General features: G+C 37.6%; 1 protein-coding gene across 19 annotated transcripts in view; it reads right to left on the bottom strand.

The window, feature by feature from the left end:
• The window catches only part of LOC147012133 (neurexin-1-like), a 1,392,023-nt gene that overhangs the window by 1,363,528 nt on the left and 5,431 nt on the right, over positions 1-23,064 (bottom strand). For all 19 annotated transcript variants that reach the window (XR_015052060.1, XR_015052059.1, XM_085858522.1 and 16 more), the window contains exon 2: positions 23,054-23,064. This exon is cut by the window's right edge and continues 1,095 nt beyond it. Coding sequence is in view for 17 of the 19 variants with exons in the window: in XM_085858522.1 (XP_085714648.1) it covers positions 23,054-23,064 (11 nt within the window). In the remaining 2 variants the exon portion in view is untranslated. The remainder of the gene's footprint in view (positions 1-23,053) is intronic.

The following is a 23,064-nucleotide window of genomic DNA, read 5'->3' as shown; positions in this document are numbered from 1 at the left end:
CACACATGTACAGAGTGGCCACAAAGTCCCGATGCACGCAGTTAGAATTTCGTTAGAATTTATTTGCATGCTTCTCTCCATTCTCTGCTCAAATTTAAATTTTTCTCCATGCTCTTCTGGACATCTTCTTCCATCTTGATGGGTGGCGGTCATAAAAGCAGCCCCTGACAGCTGTTTTGAGGTCTTCATGACCTCCACCCCTCAACCCTCAACATGGAAGAAGATGTCCAGAAGTACAGGGAGACAAATTCAAATTTGTGCAGAGAATGAAGGTAAGCATACAGATAAATTCTAACTAAATTCTACCTGCATGCATCAGGACTTTGTGGCCACTCTGTACTGTATGTCAAATCTGCAGCCTGCTCCTTCACCTCAAGCAAAGCTAAGTTTGGATCTGTTGTATTTTTCTGTTTAACTTACGTCCCTGTGTTACTGTTTGCGTTTACATCCAATTTTCCATGTTAAATCGTACCTTGTTGTGCTATATCATCAAATTTGTTTTATTGTAGCCCTAGCTGGGAGCCATATTGTCTTGGGTAATGGAGGGGAAGGTGCTAAGGAAAAGGTGTGGTAGATGTTGATAATACTGCTGATGTTGAAAACCATCTTGGTGAATCAATTATAAAATAATGATGACAAGATATTATTAACACTCATACATCATCAAATTAAACAATTGATTAAGAAAGTGAACTACACCTTTCTCTTCTCTGAATAATGACCTGTTCTGATTTTCCCAAAAAAACTGTTCCAGCAATTTACCTTCTCACCATCATGAAAACATTTTCAGGGAAAAACAGCATTGTTCCCGAGATATTTTTGGGATGTCGAGAAATGTTGATTTTTTTTTTATATTTCAAAATATTTGGCAGATTTGCTCAGAGGTAGAAGACGCAGCTCTGAGGTTTTGAGTTGTTTAACCTGGTTTCTGTTATTGGCCTGACCATAAACTGTCAGCCTGATGTTTTGTTGGCAGGATGTTGCATTCATCTGTCAGATGGGATGTTAAGCTCGGGAGCTGTCTGCCAGCAACGGTTGCTGTGGGATGTTAAAGATCCCAAGTCGTATTCGAGTTATTCTGCACAAACTCCACCGTGTAGAGGTAAGCTCTTTGTTTGAAATTGTTCTGCCCAGCCACCAAGTGAATGTCAATAGACCTTTGTGCAAGGAGATAATTCACCAACTTTTGCTCCCTTGCCAAAAGGTATTAGTGTAACTCAGTGATGCACCAGGTGTCTGCATCATCCTTTATCTGCTGGATTCCTGTCTTTTACTTTACTTTAGGTCATTACTCCTCATAAGGTTGTGTTGTAATCTGGCTGGTCAGCCAAGCACATTGCCAAATTTATGATTCAGGTGTTCCTCCTCGTACTGGTTTGAATTGCTGTCAGGATAATGAGCATCAGAAGGGTAAAGCTAAACTGTCTCAACCCAGCTTATGCTTTTGGTAAATGGGTGAGCAATCCAATGCTTTGCAAATTTTGCTTGGCAATAACAAGAAGGACCAATCTATGAATCAAAAGACAACATCGATATGGTCGCTTTGTTGCCATAAACCAGTATAATTATTCCTCTGTTAACTTTTCTTACACTTCTTGCTTAAAAACCAAAAATTCAAAAGGTTAATGTGTTCATTGTGCAATGTGCTTGGCTGACCAGCCAGATCTTTTCTGGTCTGCACATTCGTTGTGAAACATAATCAAGATAAACCAATATTTTGCCCTTACGCTCCACTGATGATTTATGTATACCTTGAGCTGACTTTGTATGCCTGTGTTATGCTTTGACAAGCATGCTGCCCCAGTCCAGCCTTCTACGTGTGTGTATAGATATAGATATAGATATATAGACATATACACATACATATATACAAATATATACGTATACAGAAAAAAGTTCCTGTGCACCATTAAAAAAAATTACACAAAACGATACTGACATGTACCCGAGCAATACAATTGTCAGTCTGCATGTGCCTTGACATGTTCCCCAGTTTACCCATGAATATCCGGAATTTGCATAGGCATACTGTGCACCACAGGCACAAATTGCCGTGCACCTATTCCGAGTTATGTGACAGTGCTATAAGTGGTATTGAGCAAATTGCAATGCCGCAGCACGATTGGTTGAACCATCCCAGATATGAAAAACATTTTTATTGACGTCTAAAAGATCGTAAACGTGATGCCACACCTTTCCGAAAATGAACGTCGACGTGCTATTGACATGCATGACATGTAACAGGAATGCCACAAAATGTTGTGACTAGGCGTTTTGGTGTTCATCGGAACATCATACAGTCACTCTGGAGACGTTATCAACTGGCAACTTCAGAGACCGTCCACATCCTGGGTGACCACATGTGACGTCACATCAGCAGGATAACCATATCCGGATGGTGCACCTTAGGAATCCATTCCAGAGAGCAAGTTTGACAGCTTGCAAGCATCCCTGACTTGCGACCAGTCAGTGCCAGAACTGTCAGGAATTGGTTATGCAAACATAACATCTGATCACGATGATCAGCAGTCCTTCCTATTTTGTTGTCACATCATGGCCGTGCGTGCTGAGCTTGGCGTAGACAATGTCTGGGGTTCAGGAGACAAGATTAAGCTGCTGTCCTTTTTTACAGATGAGTCGAGGTTCCATCTTGATAGTAGTGATGGCTGATGTCACGTTTATCGAAGGGAAGGGGAATGTTATGCTGATGTTTGTGTTGTGCAATATTTGTTGTTCGATGGTTGAAGCGTGATGGTATGAGGAGGCATCACCGCATATCACAGAACCCAGCTGGACGTCATTAATGGCAATTTGACAGGTATTCAGCACCTTGATGAAGTTATCCATCCTTACATCCTCCCCGTTGCTTCAGATTCATGGACGTCATATCACACTTCAACAGGATGACGTGCGCCCTCGCGTTGCATGAGTGGTCTCTGACTTCATCACACAACAGAACATTCCCACACTTCCCTGGCCAGCTATTTTGCCTGATATTTTTTCCATTGAACATGTGTGGGATGAAATGGAATGTTTATTGTGCAGTCTTCAAAACTAGGCGGTGACGTTGGCCCAACTACAGCAGGCCTTGCTACAGATCTGAAATGACATCCCTCAAGCCTTCTTCAACCACCTTCTGTCCTCAATGAGGTGCTGTTGCTGAGCGTGTGTTAATGCAAATTGGGGTCACACGAGATACTGAGCAGTTAACTGACTTTTGCCCACACCCCTCTTTAAGCCTCTGGAGACATGTCTTGCACACAAGTGTTGACATTCTCATGTTGATTTCATGTTTATCAAACACTAAATATTGATATGACCAAACAACGTGATGTGTTTATTTTCATTTCTCATTTCACCAAGGTGTAAATGATGTGCAGGAATTTTTTCTGCAGGTACAGTATATATATACAGTATACTGTAAATGTATACACTGACCAAATTCCAGAATCCTTCCCTAATCTATCGTGGCGACTGCTTTAACAGCATTACTGCAATCTCAAAAATGATACAACCATCAGTGAGGAGCTGTACACAAATAAATGATGAATTAAAACATTTGAATGAAAAAAAAATTCACAAACATTATGGTGCTTGTTAAATTTTATATTTATGTGTGACTTTTCATCCTCCCCTGAAACAGGTTTGACTATGTGTGATACTACCTTCTTGTTGATCACATGTATTGTAGGTTTTCTTCTCAGCTTGTTATTATTGACATTGAAGGTTTAAGCCCTATTAAAAAAATGACATATTGCCCTTTTTCATTTGTTCAGAAACTTGCAAAGTGAATGTCTATCATTCCCCATATCAGCAGCTGGTTTATTTAACTTTTGAGCAAATATACATACAACTTTTAGAGTTCAGGCTACATGAGTTTTTGCTTTCAATAAAAATCAATGTCAAAAGTATAACTTTCCCCAAAACAATTCATTGTCACCAACAAAGATGATTCCTTATAAATAAAAAAAATCTTTCTTACATGACATCATACTATCAAGGAGACAGGAGCTAAATATGTCAGCATTAAAGTTAGTCATTACCCCACGCAAGCGAAGCGCCAAAATTGAAAATCATTTCAAACAGGAAACTTGCTGTTTTTAAGGATGTCATAATGGACACATACAACAGGCATGAATAACTAAAGTAATGTACGTGATGTAATAGACACTGCATAAAATGGCAGTAAATTCTGGAATTGATTTCTGTACACAACTTTTACTATCTTTATTTTATTTTAATTAAATTATATACTTCAACACTGCAGTACACAAATCGTCATCATAATACTTCCAAGAACCTCCAGTTTTACAACACTGTACTTCAATTTAAAAAAAATTAAGGTTCGATGGGGTGGTGTACAAGGGTGATGTTTGTGAATGCTTCTGCACTACTTCAGTAGCACTAAACATTCACATTTCTTTTTAACGATCATTAAAATCATCTCATTAAAATTGAAGTAAAATTGAAGTAACTGCATGGGGGTATCATGTTCTATGAACTCTCTGTAGTTTATGCAGTTTAAGGGTTAACAATCATTCCGATTTTAAATATTTGAACATGTAATTCAAACAAATAGTGCCATACCACAAGAACATTTGGTAACATAGACAGAAAGCAAATAACTTATTGTAAGATGGTAATAGATGACTGACTGTATGCATATCACGTCATTCAGCATTGAAACATACAGATCTGATACCAAATGATTCGATAGCATGAGAGACCATTTCCTTTGTCCAGTGAAATCTGTTATCTGGCACCCATGGGACTTTTCCCCTGCTACTTATTCAAATATGCCGGTTAACTAAATGCTTTTTTTTTATTTTATTTTTTGGTTACATCGTCTAGGCTCGTGGAAGAGCTAGTACACTGAACCGATCAGGACATGAGACAAAAACAGGACGCAAACATGCATGCATGTGTTTTTTATCCCCCGCCAACTTCGTTGGTTGGCGGGGGATATAGAAATGGGTTCCGTCCGTCCATCCGTCACATTTCGTTTCCGGAGCTTAACTACAAATCCAGTCAAGATATATTTACGAAATTTGGTACACATATCAAGCAAGTAGTGAACTGGTGCCTATTGATATTTAGAGATTTCCCCCAAAAAAAATTTCAGTCACTTTCCATGGAAACAAGTTGGGTATTAAGAAATAATTGAGGTTAACCTTTGTTTCCAGAGCATAGTTGCAAAACTATGAACTATTTCTTTATGAAATTTGGTACACACATCAAAAATAAATTGAACTGGTTTTATTTGCGTTGACGACGTAATAATCGAGGAGTTAGCTGTGAGGTTGTGTGAAAAACTAAAAAAAAATTTAAATAACATCTTAATAATCTTGCGTGCCAGTTGGTAAAGTGTCGGATAACACAGCTTTTTATGTAATATGAATTTAACCATCTATATACTGTATATAAGACAGAGATGGCGTCCGTTGATCTCCACGATTTACGCTGATTAGCTGTGGTGAGGCCAGGTGCAATGTGATTGACTCCTGGCAACTGAATAATGTATCATGTCGGCTTATTAAAAGCTGATATTTGAAATCCGATTCCATATTTGATAATTGGAACTCATGGCCTTAATAATTATGTCAAAATCTGGAGTGAAATTAGAAAGAAAAAAAATGAGGAAAAAGCGAATTTTTGCTAACTAGGTATAATTAAATAATAGCCTTCACAGGACAGGTAAAATGGCTCAAAAATTATTTTTTTTACTCTTTAAAAGGTAATTATTGTATGTCTGATTGTATTTAATTCCACCACCCAGGGATACGAGAAGCAATCATTTTGGATTTGGATTCTACTTTTATTATGCATTTTTAAGGCTGGTGTTGGCTTAATGGTTAGGGTGGTGGCTTGGGATCCCAGGGTCCTGAGTTCAAGTCCTGTTGGCTGCTGAATTAACACCAGGGGGTTGACTCAGCCTGTCATCCTTCCGAGGTCGGCGAAGTGAGTACCAGTGTACTGGTCCTGGTGTATGCCCCGGTTCGAATAGGTGTACCATATCCCTGTGTGTCGTAAGAGGCGACCAGGGTTGGCGTCAGGAAGGGCATACAGCCATAAAACATTGCCTCAAGAAAAAGCCCAACCCCTGCACAGCAGGGAAAAATGGCTGTAAAAACAGCCTTTTTATGCATTTTAAACGTACTGCACAAATACAACATGGAATCGCAGTTTGTATAGAAACAGTGCTTTAAGATATGACCTCAGCTGACAGGATGGTCTTGGGGGTACCCACACTCTCCACGATGCAGTCTAGCTTGGGTTTGAATCTCGGCCCAGTTATAAAATGTCATCTTGGTGTTTCATGGACTAGGTGAATCGTCAATGCGTGTGCCCTCCCTCCGATGGATGTTAAACTGCACGTCCTGTCTTCCGCCATTAGTTGATGGATGTTAAAGATCCCCACAGTGTACTTCATGAATAGTGGGCGAGCTATAACCAGCACTGTGGCCAAATTAAAAATTCCTTCCCGAACTAATGCTGGGAAGGCAATGGCAAACCACACAGTGGAAACCCTTGCTCAGGAGGCTGATTCAGTGGCACAGATGCTCAGTAATGAGTATGGTACATCAAATAACAAACTAGAAGAGCACATGATAGAGCACATACATACCTCCACCATGCATAGCCTGATCCATGAAAACATATCGGACCCGTTACATTTTTGAGATATAATGCTATGCAGTACGATATCATTTTTGGACCCTATCTCTCAATGGTGAAGAATCACTTTAAGAATGAAATAATTCTCGTATCCAGATCCTGATTCGGATCTTCACCAAAATTGAAAAAAAAAAATTCTTCCTTGTCACACACCCAAAATGTCCACCAAGTTTCGTCCAAATCCGTCCACAACTTTTTGAGATATCGTGTGGCATATTAGTTTAGCCATATCTCTCAATGGTGAAGAATCACTTAAAAAATTATCAGATCTGGATCCGGATTCGGATCTTCACCAAAATTGAATCAATTCGTCCTTGTCACACACCCAACATGTCCACCAAATTTCGTCTGAATCCGTCCACAACTTTTTGAGATATCGTGCTATATATCATTTTTGGCCCGATCTCTCAATGGTGGAGAATCACTTAAAAATTCTCGAAGTCGGATCTGGATTCGGAGCTTCAGCAAAATCTAATCAGTTCGTCCTTGTCACACACCGAACCTGTCCACAAAATTTAATCCGGATCCGACCAAAACATTTTTGAGATATCCTGCACATAACCAAACAAATAGACAAACACACAGACAGAAAGGGGTGAAAATTTAACCTACTTCACCTTCAGTGGTGGAGGTAATAAAAGTAGCAATTGAATAGTGAAAGCGAAAAAAAAAACTGAAAAGGAAAGTAAAGCCTTTTAAAAAGGATAGAGCATGGACAAATAGGAAGAAGGGGAGGAGAAGGGGAGAGGGGGGAGGGGGAGAGAGTGGGGTGGGAGAGGAGTGGGGGGGAGGACAGAGTGGGAGAGAGGCGAGAAGGAGGGGAGGAGTGAGAGAGGTGAGGGAGAAGAGAAAGCGGGGACGGAGATCGAGAGGGTGGGGTGATGGGGAAGAAGTCTGTATCCATCCTGTCCACTGCATTCCTCCCTACCCCCGTTGTTTGTCCAATTCTCCCTCTAATTTGTCCTTCAACTCCATTGTTGGTGTCTCCTTCCCCCACCCTCTCACTATTGTTCCTTTTGTCATGTTATGTCATGATCTACTTAGTGTTTTAGCTCTTCCACGAGCCTTGACTCTACATTCAAAAAAGGCATAGGTTGGCAGCCATTGTGCACTGTACAGACTTTATTGGCTGAATGGTCACTTACAGTGTTGTAATTCCTTGGAAGGGTAGTCAACTAATATATATATATATATATATATATATATATATATATATATATATATATATATATATATATATATATATATATATATATATATATATATATATATATATATGTCAACCATGGTGTCTGTCCATGTGTTTGTCTGTCTCCCGTTTACGGTGGCCACTTCCCACACTACATTTGTAAAGTTCAATCTGTGACTTGAAATGATGGGATAACAGGCATGAATACTGTTAATGCCAAATTTTATTTTGCAACCAGTATATTTGCTCTCTTTTCCAACAAATGCAACACTCTGTCACCTTATAAGCCTGGTGTAGGCTTAATGGTTAGGGTGGCGGTCTTGGGATCCCATGGTCCTGAGTTCAAATCCCGCTCATCTGTTGAATTAATACCAGGTGGGGTTAACTCGACCTGTCATCCTTCCGAGGTCGGCAATATGAGTGCCAGCGTGTTGGTATACTGCGTCGGAGTGGCGACCCATCCATGATGGTGCCCAATAGCCAAGGAGACTGCTTTGGCAACACCAACACTCTGCACAGAGTATGGTCCCAATGGATGGATGGATGTCACCTTATGTTGCACCACCATTTTTGCGGTGGGCGTTATAATTATCTCAGAGCTTTGGTTCTGCATCACGAGTCCTTGTAACAGTATAGGCCTTATGCTTAGGCCTCTGTTACGTGCAATTGGAATCTATCCGAGCTCTATAACCATGATGTATTATATATGCACAAAGGCAGTGAACATGTTGTGGTGATTATTCCTTCTAACGTGCTGGTTATGATGATGGTGTTTAAACCAGAACAAGAGAAATCTCAACTCGCATTCAAAACGCAATGACATGTTGTGAATTAAGTCCAGTTTATAATTGATCCTTCATTGTCTCCAACGGTTAGCGAAGAAAAAGGGTCCCTTGGCACTGAGCCGCCATGGCTTTTAAACAGCATCAAAAATGGCAGGCATAACAGGAGACTAGTTTGTTTTGGTCGTGGTCATTTAATCAAACAAACGAAATCCCCTTCGCTCAATTGTCTTGATGATGGAGAAACAAAAGTCACTCTTAAATATTGATGTGCTGAGTGACTCTTGAATGAGAAAAGGCTTGCAAGGAAAAGTGTGTGGCCTTCACTCATGTCGTGATGACGAGTTCTCTAAAAGGTCACATTGTAGAGTCCTCCTCCACATCCATTGGCTCTCTGGAAAACTTCCACCGATTGGCTGCTCATGTTCACAGGTTTATTTCATCACAAATATTCGCGAAAATGCAAAGAAAAATGAATGAGTCACAACAACGTTTTCGCTTCAAACGCAGATTTTTTTTTATTTTTGGGAGTGATAAAGGCAGTCATTTGTTTCCGACTCTTTTTTTCTTAAAAAAAAAACTCGACCTGATACCACACCAGAAAACCCAGGTCATTGTAAGGGTCTTTGTCTGAGTTGTTCCAGGAATCTCACGACATTGTGAATAAAACTTCTGCAATTATATACTTTTAAGAGTCAATTTTTTGAAGTCTGATATTGTGTGATGCATGACGTCTCAGAATTTGTTCCAATTCTTTTTTGGTTGTAGACATATGACATCGATTGGAAGGGGGGGGGGTTAGGTTTTTAATCCTCAATACTGTTTGGTTTTTTCTTTTCTTTCGAGCTGCTGGAAAGAACTAAGTCCAAAATGCTAAAAATGATAAATGGAGGAAATTAGGTTTTCACCTATAAACATTTCAGTGTGCCCAAAGTCAACCTTAATGATTTTCATTGTTGTGAACCTATGGGGTAATGACTTTCAAAAACCGTTTAAATATTTGAGGCTGACGAAGGGCACAGCCCATAGTTTAGTGGCATCACAAATTACTATTTCTCACTATTTATGGACTTATTCCCAGAGTAACCACAGCTTGTGCCCTGAGTACTCCTTGATCTTGTATGCATACAATGATAACTTCGTATCTCTTCTTCCTATTTAGGTACAAATGATCGAGGTGCACTTAACGCGTGGAAGTATAGGGGGGTACTTTTGCCACCCTAAGGGTTAAGCGTCAGACTCTTCACGATGTGCATAAAGAAAGCCCCATGCTTCGGTGTAACGTCTGACCTGGCTGTGTGATGTGCTGGTACTCCTTCACACCCGCCACCCAAATGGTGGTCCCTGAGTGATCACCACACCAGATGTACGGTGCTTTCCTTGCAGATGCTAATCCTCCCAAACAAAACCTGTCCTATCTGTGTGGACTAAGCCATTTGCAGTCAGGGCAATTCAAATAATTCAGAGACCAATAACTTCACGTGCATATTTAATAAGTATGTACCACCAAATTAATGTGCATATTTAATAAGTACCTACCAATAACTTAATGTGCATATTTAATAAAATATACATACCAACAACTTCATGTACATATTTAATTAGTATGTTCCACAAACTTAATGTGCATATTTAATAAATACAAGCCAATAACTTAATGTGCATATTCAATAAGTACCTACCAACAACTTCATGTACATATTTAATAAGTATGTTCCACCAAATTCATGTGCATATTTAATAAGTACCTTCCAATAACTTCATGTGCATATTTAATAAATACCGACCAATAACTTCATGTGCATATTTATCAAATACATACCAGCAACTTAATGTGCATATTTAATAGATACATACCAACAACTTAATGTGCATATTTAATAAATACATACCAACAACATCATGTGCATATTTAATAAGTACCTACCAACAACTTCATGTGCATATTCAATAAGTACCTACCAACAACTTCATGTGCATATTTAATAAGTACCTTCCAATAACTTCATGTGCATATTTAATAAATACCGACCAATAACTTAATGTGCATATTTAATAAATACATACCAACATCTTCATGTGCATATTTAATAAATACATACCAATAATTTATGTGCATATTTAATAAATACATACCAACAACTTAATGTACATATTTGATAAATACATACGAATAACTTCATGTGCATATTTAATAAATACATACCAATAACTTCATATGCATATTTATTAAATACATACCAACAACTTCATGTGCATATTTAATAAATAAAAACCAACACCTTCATGTGCATATTTAATAAATGCATACCAAATAACTTTATGTGCAGATTTAATAAATACATACCAATAACTTTATGTGCATATTTAATAAGGACCTACCAACAACTTAATGTGCATATTTAATAAGTACCTTCCACTAACTTAATGTACATATTTAATAAATACATACCAACAACTTAATGTGCATATTTAACAAATACATACCAATCACTTAATGTGCATATTTAATAAATACATACAAACAACTTAATGTGCATATTTAATAAGTACCTTCCACTAACTTAATGTACATATTTAATAACTACATACCAACAACTTCATGTGCATATTTAATAAATACATACCAACAACTTCATGTGCATATTCAAAAAGTACCTACCAACAACTTCATGTGCATATTTAATAAGTACCTACCAACAACTTCATGTGCCTATTTAATAAGTACCAACCAATAACTTCATGTGCATATTTAATAAGTACCTACCAACAACTTCATGTGCCTATTTAATAAGTACCTACCAATAACTTCATCTTCATATTTAATAAGTAAACTATCAGAATCCCGTGGTAAAAATTACCATGAGAGAAAAAAAGGAAGCCTTTTATTCTTGCACTGGTTGAAAGAGCACAAATATATATAAATGACTGTTTTTACAGCCATTTTTCCCTCCTGTGCAGGGGTTTGGCTTTTTGTGAGGCAATGTTTTATGGCCGGATGCCCTTCCTGACGCCAACCCTGGTCGCCTCTTACGACACACAGGGATATGGTACACCTATTCTAACCAAGGCATACACCGGGACCAGTACACTGGCACTCATTTAGCCGACCTCAGAAGGATGACAGGCTGAGTCAACCCCCTGGTGTTAATTCAGCAGCCAACGGGGCTTGAACTCAGGACACTGGGATCCCAAGCCACCACCCTAACCACTAAGCCAACACCAGGCTAATATATACATATATATACATATATATATACATATATATATATATATATATATATATATATACATATACATATATATATATATATACATACATATATATATATATATATATATATATATATATATATATATATATATATATATATATATATATATATATATATATATATATATCAGATTTGTTCACAGCAATGATATCACAGCACATATTCTCAGTTCATATTAGTACCTTCGTTAATGTTAAACCCTGGTGTTGGCTTAGTGGCTAGGGTGGCTGGCTGAGGATCTTTGGGTCCTGTGTTCAAGCCCCAAACTGTTGAATTAACACCAGGTGGGGTTGACTCAGCTTATCCTTCCAAGGTTGTCAAAATGAGTACCCGTGTACTGGTATGGGGGCACAGCTGTTGCCCAAACAAAATGATAACTACCTAGCAGCCAAGCTGCCATACAGCAAGAAGAAGAAGTTAATGTTACACAATGAAAGTACTGATCTTGGTTCAAATTGGTACCTTGGTTGATTTTACACAATAAAACTACCGATTATCGGTTCAGTTATTGGTACCTTGATTAATTTTGCTCAATGGGAGTACCAATCCTCGGTTCACATTGATACCTTCATTCATTTTACACAATAAAAGTACTGATTCTCGTTTCAATTTACACCATGAAAGTACCGATCCTCGTATCATTTTGGCACAATTTTACACAATGAAAGTACTGATCCTCGGTTCAATTAGTGGTGACTTGGTTCATGTTACACAATGAGAGCACCGATCCTGGGTTACAAAAGGTACCTTGGTGAATTTTACACAATAAAAATACTGATCCTGGGTTTAAATTGCTACCTGGATTCATTCTACACAATAAAACTACTGATCCTAGGTTCATATCAGTACTTTGGTTCATTTTAAACAATATAAGTACTGATCCTGGGTTCAAATTAGTACTTGGATTCATTTTACACAATAAAAGTACCAATCCTGTGTTTTTATTGGTACCTGGATTCATTTCACACAAAAGTACCGATCATGTGTTTGTGTTGGAACCTGAATTCATTTTACACGATGAATGTAGTGATCCTGGGTTTATATTGGTGTCTTAGTTCATTTTACACAATGAAAGTGCTGATCCTGGGTTTATATTGGTGTCTTAGTTTATTTTTCACGAAAGTATTGATCCTGGGTTTATATTGGTACCTTAGTTCATTTTACACAATGAAAGTATTGATTCCAGGTTTATATTGGTGTCTTAGTTCATTTTACACAATGAAAGTACTGATCCTGTGTTTATATTAGACCTTAGTTCTTTTTACACAATGAAAGTACTGATAACTGGGTTTATATTGGTATCTTAGTTCATTTTACACAATGAAAGTATTGATCCTGGGTTCATATTGGTGTCTTAGTTCATTTTACACAATGAAAGTATTGATCCTGGGTTCATATTGGTGTCTTAGTTCATTTTACACAATGAAAGTATTGATCCTGGGTTCATATTGGTGTCTTAGTTCATTTTACACAATGAAAGTATTGATCATGGGTTCATTTTACACAATGAAAGTATTGATCCTGGGTTCATATTGGTGTCTTAGTTCATTTTACACAATGAAAGTATTGATCATGGGTTCATTTTACACAATTAATGTACTGATCCTGGGTTCATATTGGTACCTTAGTTTATTTTACACAATGAAAGTATTGATCCTGGGTTCATATTGGTGTCTTAGTTCAGTTTACACAATGAAAGTATTGATCCTGGGTTCATATTGGTGTCTTAGTTCATTTTACACAATGAAAGTATTGATCCTGGGTTTATATTGGTGTCTTAGTTCATTTTACACAATGAAAGTATTGATCCTGGGTTTATATTGGTGTCTTAGTTCATTTTACACAATAAAAGTACTGATCCTGTGTTTATATTAGACCTTAGTTCTTTTTACACAATGAAAGTACTGATACTGGGTTTATATTGGTATCTTAGTTCATTTTACACAATGAAACTATTGATCCTGGGTTCATATTGGTGTCTTAGTTCATTTTACACAATGAAAGTATTGATCCTGGGTTCATATTGGTGTCTTAGTTCAGTTTACACAATGAAAGTATTGATCCTGGGTTCATATTGGTGTCTTAGTTCATTTTACACAATGAAAGTATTGATCCTGGGTTCATATTGGTGTCTTAGTTCAGTTTACACAATGAAAGTATTGATCCTAGGTTCATATTGGTGTCTTAGTTCATTTTACACAATGAAAGTATTGATCCTGGGTTCATATTGGTGTCTTAGTTCAGTTTACACAATGAAAGTATTGATCCTGGGTTCATATTGGTGTCTTAGTTCAGTTTACACAATGAAAGTATTGATCCTGGGTTCATATTGGTGTCTTAGTTCATTTTACACAATGAAAGTATTGATCCTGGGTTCATATTGGTGTCTTAGTTCAGTTTACACAATGAAAGTATTGATCCTAGGTTCATATTGGTGTCTTAGTTCATTTTACACAATGAAAGTATTGATCCTGGGTTCATATTGGTGTCTTAGTTCATTTTACACAATTAATGTACTGATCCTGGGTTCATATTGGTACCTTAGTTTATTTTACACAATGAAAGTATTGATCCTAGGTTCATATTGGTGTCTTAGTTCATTTTACACAATGAAAGTATTGATCCTGGGTTCATATTGGTGTCTTAGTTCAGTTTACACAATGAAAGTATTGATCCTGGGTTCATATTGGTGTCTTAGTTCATTTTACACAATGAAAGTATTGATCCTGGGTTCATATTGGTGTCTTAGTTCAGTTTACACAATGAAAGTATTGATCCTAGGTTCATATTGGTGTCTTAGTTCATTTTACACAATGAAAGTATTGATCCTGGGTTCATATTGGTGTCTTAGTTCAGTTTACACAATGAAAGTATTGATCCTGGGTTCATATTGGTGTCTTAGTTCAGTTTACACAATGAAAGTATTGATCCTGGGTTCATATTGGTGTCTTAGTTCATTTTACACAATGAAAGTATTGATCCTGGGTTCATATTGGTGTCTTAGTTCAGTTTACACAATGAAAGTATTGATCCTAGGTTCATATTGGTGTCTTAGTTCATTTTACACAATGAAAGTATTGATCCTGGGTTCATATTGGTGTCTTAGTTCATTTTACACAATTAATGTACTGATCCTGGGTTCATATTGGTACCTTAGTTTATTTTACACAATGAAAGTATTGATCCTAGGTTCATATTGGTGTCTTAGTTCATTTTACACAATGAAAGTATTGATCCTGGGTTCATATTGGTGTCTTAGTTCATTTTACACAATGAAAGGACTGATCCTGTGTTTATATTAGACCTTAGTTCTTTTTACACAATGAAAGTATTGATCCTGGGTTCATATTGGTGTCTTAGTTCATTGTACACAATGAAAGTATTGATCCTGGGTTCATTTTGGTGTCTTAGTTCATTTTACACAATGAAAGTATTGATCCTGGGTTCATATTGGTGTCTTAGTTCATTTTACACAATGAAAGTATTGATCCTGGGTTCATATTGGTGTCTTAGTTCATTTTACACAATGAAAGTATTGATCCTGGGTTCATATTGGTGTCTTAGTTCATTTTACACAATTAATGTACTGATCCTGGGTTCATATTGGTACCTTAGTTTATTTTACACAATGAAAGTATTGATCCTAGGTTCATATTGGTGTCTTAGTTCATTTTACACAATGAAAGTGTTGATCCTGGGTTCATATTGGTGTCTTAGTTCATTTTACACAATGAAAGTATTGATCCTGGGTTCATATTGTTCATTTTACATTAGTTCATTTTGTCTTAGTTCATTTTACACAATGAAAGTATTGATCCTGGGTTCATATTGGTGTCTTAGTTCATTTTACACAATGAAAGTATTGATCCTGGGTTCATATTGGTGTCTTAGTTCATTTTACACAATGAAAGTATTGATCCTGGGTTCATATTGGTGTCTTAGTTCATTTTACACAATTAATGTACTGATCCTGAGTTCATATTGGTACCTTAGTTTATTTTACACAATGAAAGTATTGATCCTGGGTTCATATTGGTGTCTTAGTTCATTTTACACAATGAAAGTATTGATCCTGGGTTTATATTGGTGTCTTAGTTCATTTTACACAATGAAAGTATTGATCCTGGGTTTATATTGGTGTCTTAGTTCATTTTACACAATGAAAGGACTGATCCTGTGTTTATATTAGACCTTAGTTCTTTTTACACAATGAAAGTATTGATCCTGGGTTTATATTGGTGTCTTAGTTCATTTTACACAATGAAACTATTGATCCTGGGTTCATATTGGTGTCTTAGTTCATTTTACACAATGAAACTATTGATCCTGGGTTCATATTGGTGTCTTAGTTCATTTTACACAATGAAACTATTGATCCTGGGTTCATATTGTTCATTTTACATGAGTTCATTTTGTCTTAGTTCATTTTACACAATGAAAGTATTGATCCTGGGTTCATATTGGTGTCAGTTCATTTTACACAATGAAAGTATTGATCGTAGGTTCATATTGGTGTCTTAGTTCATTTTACACAATGAAAGTATTGATCCTGGGTTCATATTGGTGTCTTAGTTCATTTTACCCAATGAAAGTATTGATCCTGGGTTCATATTGGTGTCTTAGTTCATTTTACACAATTAATGTACTGATCCTGGGTTCATATTGGTGTCTTCGTTCATTTTACACAATTAATGTACTGATCCTGGGTTCATATTGGTACCTTAGTTTATTTTACACAATGAAAGTATTGATCCTAGGTTCATATTGGTGTCTTAGTTTATTTTACACAATGAAAGTATTGATCCTAGGTTCATATTGGTGTCTTAGTTCATTTTACATAATGAAAGTATTGATCCTGGTTATATAATTGGTACCTTAGTTCATTTTACACAATGAAAGTATTGATCCTGGTTATATAATTGGTACCTTAGTTCATTTTACACAATGAAAGTATTGATCCTGGGTTCATATTGGTGTCTTAGTTCATTTTACACAATGAAAGTATTGATCCTGGGTTCATATTGGTGTCTTAGTTCATTTTACACAATGAAAGTATTGATCCTGGGTTCATATCGGTGTCTTAGTTCATTTTACACAATGAAAGTATTGATCCTCGGTTCATATTGGTGTCTTAGTTCATTCTACACAATGAAAGTATTGATCCTAGGTTCATATTGGTGTCTTAGTTCATTTTACACAATGAAAGTATTGATCCTGGGTTCATATTGGTGTCTTAGTTCATTTTACACAATGAAAGTATTGATCCTAGGTTCATATTGGTGTCTTAGTTCATTTTACACAATGAAAGTATTGATCCTGGGTTCATATTGGTGTCTTAGTTCATTTTACACAATGAAAGTATTGATCCTGGGTTCATATTGGTGTCTTAGTTCATTTTACACAATTAATGTACTGATCCTGGGTTCATATTGGTGTCTTAGTTCATTTTACACAATGAAAGTATTGATCCTGGGTTCATATTGGTACCTTAGTTTATTTTACACAATGAAAGTATTGATCCTGGGTTCATATTGGTACCTTAGTTTATTTTACACAATGAAAGTATTGATCCTGGGTTCATATTGGTGTCTTAGTTCAGTTTACACAATGAAAGTATTGATCCTGGGTTCATATTGGTGTCTTAGTTCATTCTACACAATGAAAGTATTGATCCTGGGTTCATATTGGTGTCTTAGTTCATTTTACACAATGAAAGTATTGAACCTAGGTTCATATTGGTGTCTTAGTTCATTTTACACAATGAAAGTATTGATCCTGGGTTCATATTGGTGTCTTAGTTCATTTTACACAATGAAAGTATTGATCCTAGGTTCATATTGGTGTCTTAGTTCATTTTACACAATGAAAGTATTGATCCTGGGTTCATATTGGTGTCTTAGTTCATTTTACACAATGAAAGTATTGATCCTGGGTTCATATTGGTGTCTTAGTTCATTTTACACAATTAATGTACTGATCCTGGGTTCATATTGGTGTCTTAGTTCATTTTACACAATGAAAGTATTGATCCTGGGTTCATATTGGTACCTTAGTTTATTTTACACAATGAAAGTATTGATCCTGGGTTCATATTGGTACCTTAGTTTATTTTACACAATGAAAGTATTGATCCTGGGTTCATATTGGTGTCTTAGTTCAGTTTACACAATGAAAGTATTGATCCTAGGTTCATATTGGTGTCTTAGTTCATTTTACACAATGAAAGTATTGATCCTGGGTTCATATTGGTGTCTTAGTTCATTTTACACAATTAATGTACTGATCCTGGGTTCATATTGGTACCTTAGTTTATTTTACACAATGAAAGTATTGATCCTGGGTTCATATTGGTATCTTAGTTTATTTTACACAATGAAAGTATTGATCCTGGGTTTATATTGGTGTCTTAGTTCATTTTACACAATGAAAATACTGATGCTGGGTTTATATTGGTATCTTATATATTATTTCCGAGTTTGTGGTTTCGTGTCGCGTTATCTTCGACTTTATTCTGCGCTCGAGAAACGTGATATTTGGCTTACATTATCTCAAAGACCATACGAGGTGCATGGTACAAAAAAAAGTAAATAAAATGGTTCTGAAACAGTGAAATCGTATTCCACTTACTGCATTAAAGTAAAATTACTACTGATACTCTGCATCAGTTCCTTTCTCAAACACACCCACCCCAACATGTCGCGCAGAGCGCGGTTTATGCTCGTCTTAGTTTATTTTACACAATGAAAGTACTGATCCTGGGTTTATATTGGTACCTTGTTGAGGTTTTTATTTTCTAACAGCAAAGAAAAAAAATTGGGAGCAACGGAGGCAGATCAGCCTCACGGCACTGGCACACCACCCTGTACCCTGTTGCCTATACACCGCGCATGTTCAATTTTTCATGCAAATGATATCTGTCTGTTTGAAATGATCAGAGAGACAGCATTTTTTTTTACATCATGTTTTGTCAAATAGTCGGTAGACATGTTGGGTGTGTAACAAGGATGAATCAATTCGACTTTGGTGAAGACTCAAATTTGAATCCAGATAGGAGACTTTATTTAATTTTTAAGTGATTCTTCACCATTGAGAGATGGAACCAAAAACTATACAAAGTACCGTTTTTACAGCCATTTTTCCCTGCTGTGCAGGGGTTGGGCTTTTTTTCTTGAGGCAATGTTTTATGGCCGGATGCCCTTCCTGACGCCAACCCTGGTCGCCTCTTACGACACACAGGGATATGGTACACCTATTCTAACCGGGGCATACACCGGGACCAGTACACTGGTACTCATTTCACCGACCTCGGAAGGATGACAGGCTGAGTCAACCCCCTGGTGTTAATTCAGCAGTCAACGGGGCTTGAACTCAGGACCCTGGGATCCCAAGCCGCCACCCTAACCACTAAGCCAACACCAGGCTTCAAAAAAAAAAAAAAAAAAAAAAAAAAAAACTATACCAAGTACGGCATCTCAAAACGTTGTGGATGAGTTATGACAAAATTTTGGTGGATGAGTTGGGTAGGTGACAAGAACAAGCCGATTTGATTTCGATTCAGATCCGACCTATCAGTGGGATATAAAACGTAAACTGCTCAGCCTGGTGGAGGCATGTTCTCTACCGAGTGCCGTTCCAGTCAATGCATGTATTTGTGTGGCACGTAAATACAAACAAGTTAATACAACTGGGCTGTGATTTAAAATCGAACAAAACACATTAGGAGAGTGTTAGTTTTGATATGTAAGGAATTATACGTGAAAGCAAAACACTGAGAAAATTATTTGTCAAACACATGTGCAATTAACACGTGAATTTAATTATTCACGGCATGGGGAAACACTTCATTTTGCACAGGGTGAGAAGAGAGGCAAAAAAAAATAATAATCATAAAGTATATTAAGAAAGTGAATAACACAAAAGGTGGAATAAATCTGCCAATGAATATTCAACATTGTATACGATATGAGATAGTCATGTCAAATTCAAAAAAGCTCTACGAAGGAGAAAATATTTAAAAAGAAAAAAAATAAGTGGGTTGGATACACTAAAATTAATTAATATGGTACTCATAAGATAAAGTTATCTCAAATTAATTAATCACATGTACAGATCTGAGCACCTTCTGAAAAAGACAATGTACCTGCCAGCTTGTTTCCTGGGGGGAATCCACTTAACACTGATGATGGACCAGGGAGCCAGAAATGCATCCGTGGATTGATTCGTTCCCAAGGGCTGGGATGGAGATCTGCCAATAAAAGGCTTTTAAAGTCTATGTAGGCCGACTGATGCTGTTGTTAGTAGTGTAGCAACTGACACTGCTTTATTCAGTCGGTGGTTCTCTTTTTCTTAGACTCTCAAAATGCAACTGAGGCAGAATGAGAATTTAAATCCGATATATTTTTCCCCGGCTATAATTTGGAGATCATATTTTTGGAGAGGATATCTCACAAAGTCATGGGCGGATTTGGATGAAACTTGGTGGACATGTTGGGTATGTGACGAGGAAGAATTAATCAGAATTTTGTGAACATCCGGTGCTATGATTTTTGAGTGATTCTTCACCATTGAGAGATGGGGGCCAAAAACGATATGTAGCACAATATCTCAAAAAGTTGTGGATGGGTGATGACAAAACTTGGTGGATGAATTGGGTGGGTGACGAGAACAAGCCGATTCGATTTTGGTTAAGGTCCAGATGCAGATCTGGCCTATCAGTGGGATACAAAACATGAACTGTTCAGCCTGGTAGAGGTATGCACTGTACCAAGTGCCGTTCTAGTTAACTGTGTAATAGTAAGCTAAACTAGGTGTATGTGTGGCAAGCACCCCCTGTTAGTCATGACCCCTTCAGTAATACCTAGATGGTCACCAGCCAGTGATATGAGCCTCTCATGTAAGGTTATGGCAGATAGTGATTCCAAGGAATCCCCCCCCCCCAGCCCCCTGCATGGAAGATCCCAATTTGTCATACCTGGGTAAGATAAGCTGCTGGTCCGCTTCTTAAAACATGACATTCAATGCAGGTAAGTCATATGCTGTCATACTGTCTCTCCACAAGGATCATTCCCACTTTGCTCTTCTTGAGGTGGTCAGAAACAAGTCCTTCCACACCATTGATGTCTCAAGGGAGGAGGCCGATTTCCAAGGACTTTCACTTTTATGACTGGCAGCAAGTTGGTGGGGTCTCCATTTTATACAAGCTTACATCTGGCCTTACTCCTCCTGCCATGTCCTATGTTTGCCCTTTTTAAGCAACCCCAGATCACACACGGTTCTCTCAAAACATTCATCGGCTCACCCTCCCAAAGTCCAAATTGGTTGCATTAATTCTCCCCCTTATTCCCCCGAATATGGAATTGTGTCCCTGTGTCCATTGTCTCATTTCTCCCAATTCAGTCTTTTAAATGCCATTTGCTCCCTCATGATCTCTCCCCTGTACATCTATGATCTCTATCTTCTACACACACTGATTATTTTCCATTCTGTTCCTCTACAGGACGTTGTTCGTCATTTTGTGTTATTCTTTCTATTTTCATTGTGAAAGTCCAACTCTCACCCCCCCCCCCCTTTACTCTTTGGTAGTTTGTGAACCTGCTGTCCTTTGTCATTCAGCTCTTCCATGACCCTCGACCCTTGTATAAAAGTGTGGTGTGTGCATGTGCCTGTGCGTGTGCATGCACTTAATCAACAGAGAGAGAGAGAGAGAGAGAGAGAGAGAGAGAGAGAGAGAGAGAGAGAGAGAGAGAGAGAGAGAGAGAGAGAGAGAGAGAGAGAGAGAGAGAGAGAGAGAGAGAGAGAGAGAGAGAGAGAGAGAGAGAGAGAGAGAGAGATGCAATGCCGATATGGAAGTGTCTCGGACTGGGAATACCAGTGCGACATTGTATTTTCCCAGGGGATCACCCCCCTCTTGGGGAGTGGGACACTTTTACCCGTCTTTTAAGCAATTTTCAGGGTTTGTCAAATGAAGCTCCACAAGGCAACACCGACATGACTATGATAAGATACCTCATATGAAAGGTATTAACAGGAGTAACATTAGGCCCCAAAAAATAAAAATGTGGGAAAGGAACTCATTACCTGGGAGGGGAGACATCTATTTTGACCCCCTCAATGGAAATAGCTCGGACCTGGGAATCGTGAAATAATTCCTCTTGATGTGGGGGCACCCTCTTTCCAGGGACGGTGGCAGAGGGGTCCCGATCCATTGCTCGTGTATCAAAATTTACTCTGTTATCATTTGTAATGTCATTTAATTTCTCACCATCACCTCGAGCGGTTCACGTAATCATCTGAATCTGTTATTCACAATCAAAACAGAGTTGCTGTGAAGCTATCCAAACATATAAAAAGCCTTGTGTGTTTAATCCTCCGTCATGCAGGATGCAGGAAATGACCTCAGGTTCACGTAAGTGACGTCGCGTTCGTCACTGAAAGGGAGCACATGTAATGTTGGTGTTGGTGTTGGTGTTGGTATACATATTGGTGTGGTATATATACACACACACACATATATATATATATATATATATATATATATATATATATATATATATATATATATATATATATATATATATATAATATCAGTGTTGGTGCCATTTCTCAATTGTTTGAAATTTGATGATTACTTTGATGTAATGAATATATTTATTTTTAAAATAATCATACTTTTCGTGATGAAACCAAAGTAAATAAATCCACAAGCCTGTGAGTTATATTGTTTAACAAGTGTGCTGTTCGTGGTGATTGGGGAAATGCTCTTGTTGCCATCATTTTTGACAGTCTTTAAACTCGTGGGATGTAACAGAAGGATGGGGTTTTGGAGTGGCCATGGCACAGCATTTGTTGGGGGAGGGACAGGGGTTGGGGAAGCCTGAAAAATACTTCAACTCGAAACACACACATAGACTTTTGTACTCGAGCAGTGAGTCGTGAATGGCTCGTTTTCCATCATCAACATCCACCGCAAGGACGAGGTGTGAAATTCAAAAGATATTGAATCGGAAGACAATTGCACGTTACAAGTTGTTGTATTGCATGAAGTTGGGAAAAAAATTAAAAGAGAATAGAAAACGATGGCAAAGTGTAGAAAGAGAATGCAGTGTCGGGTCGAGAAGTCGTGTTCGACTCACCACCATCGCAG

Source organism: Eptatretus burgeri, chromosome 15, assembly GCF_056783735.1.
Source record: "Eptatretus burgeri isolate ZD-2024b chromosome 15, Ebu_testis_v1, whole genome shotgun sequence".
Taxonomy (NCBI): Eukaryota; Metazoa; Chordata; class Myxini; order Myxiniformes; family Myxinidae; genus Eptatretus; species Eptatretus burgeri.
Note: the sequence above shows the minus strand (reverse complement) of the source record. Positions and strands in the feature narration are given on the sequence as shown.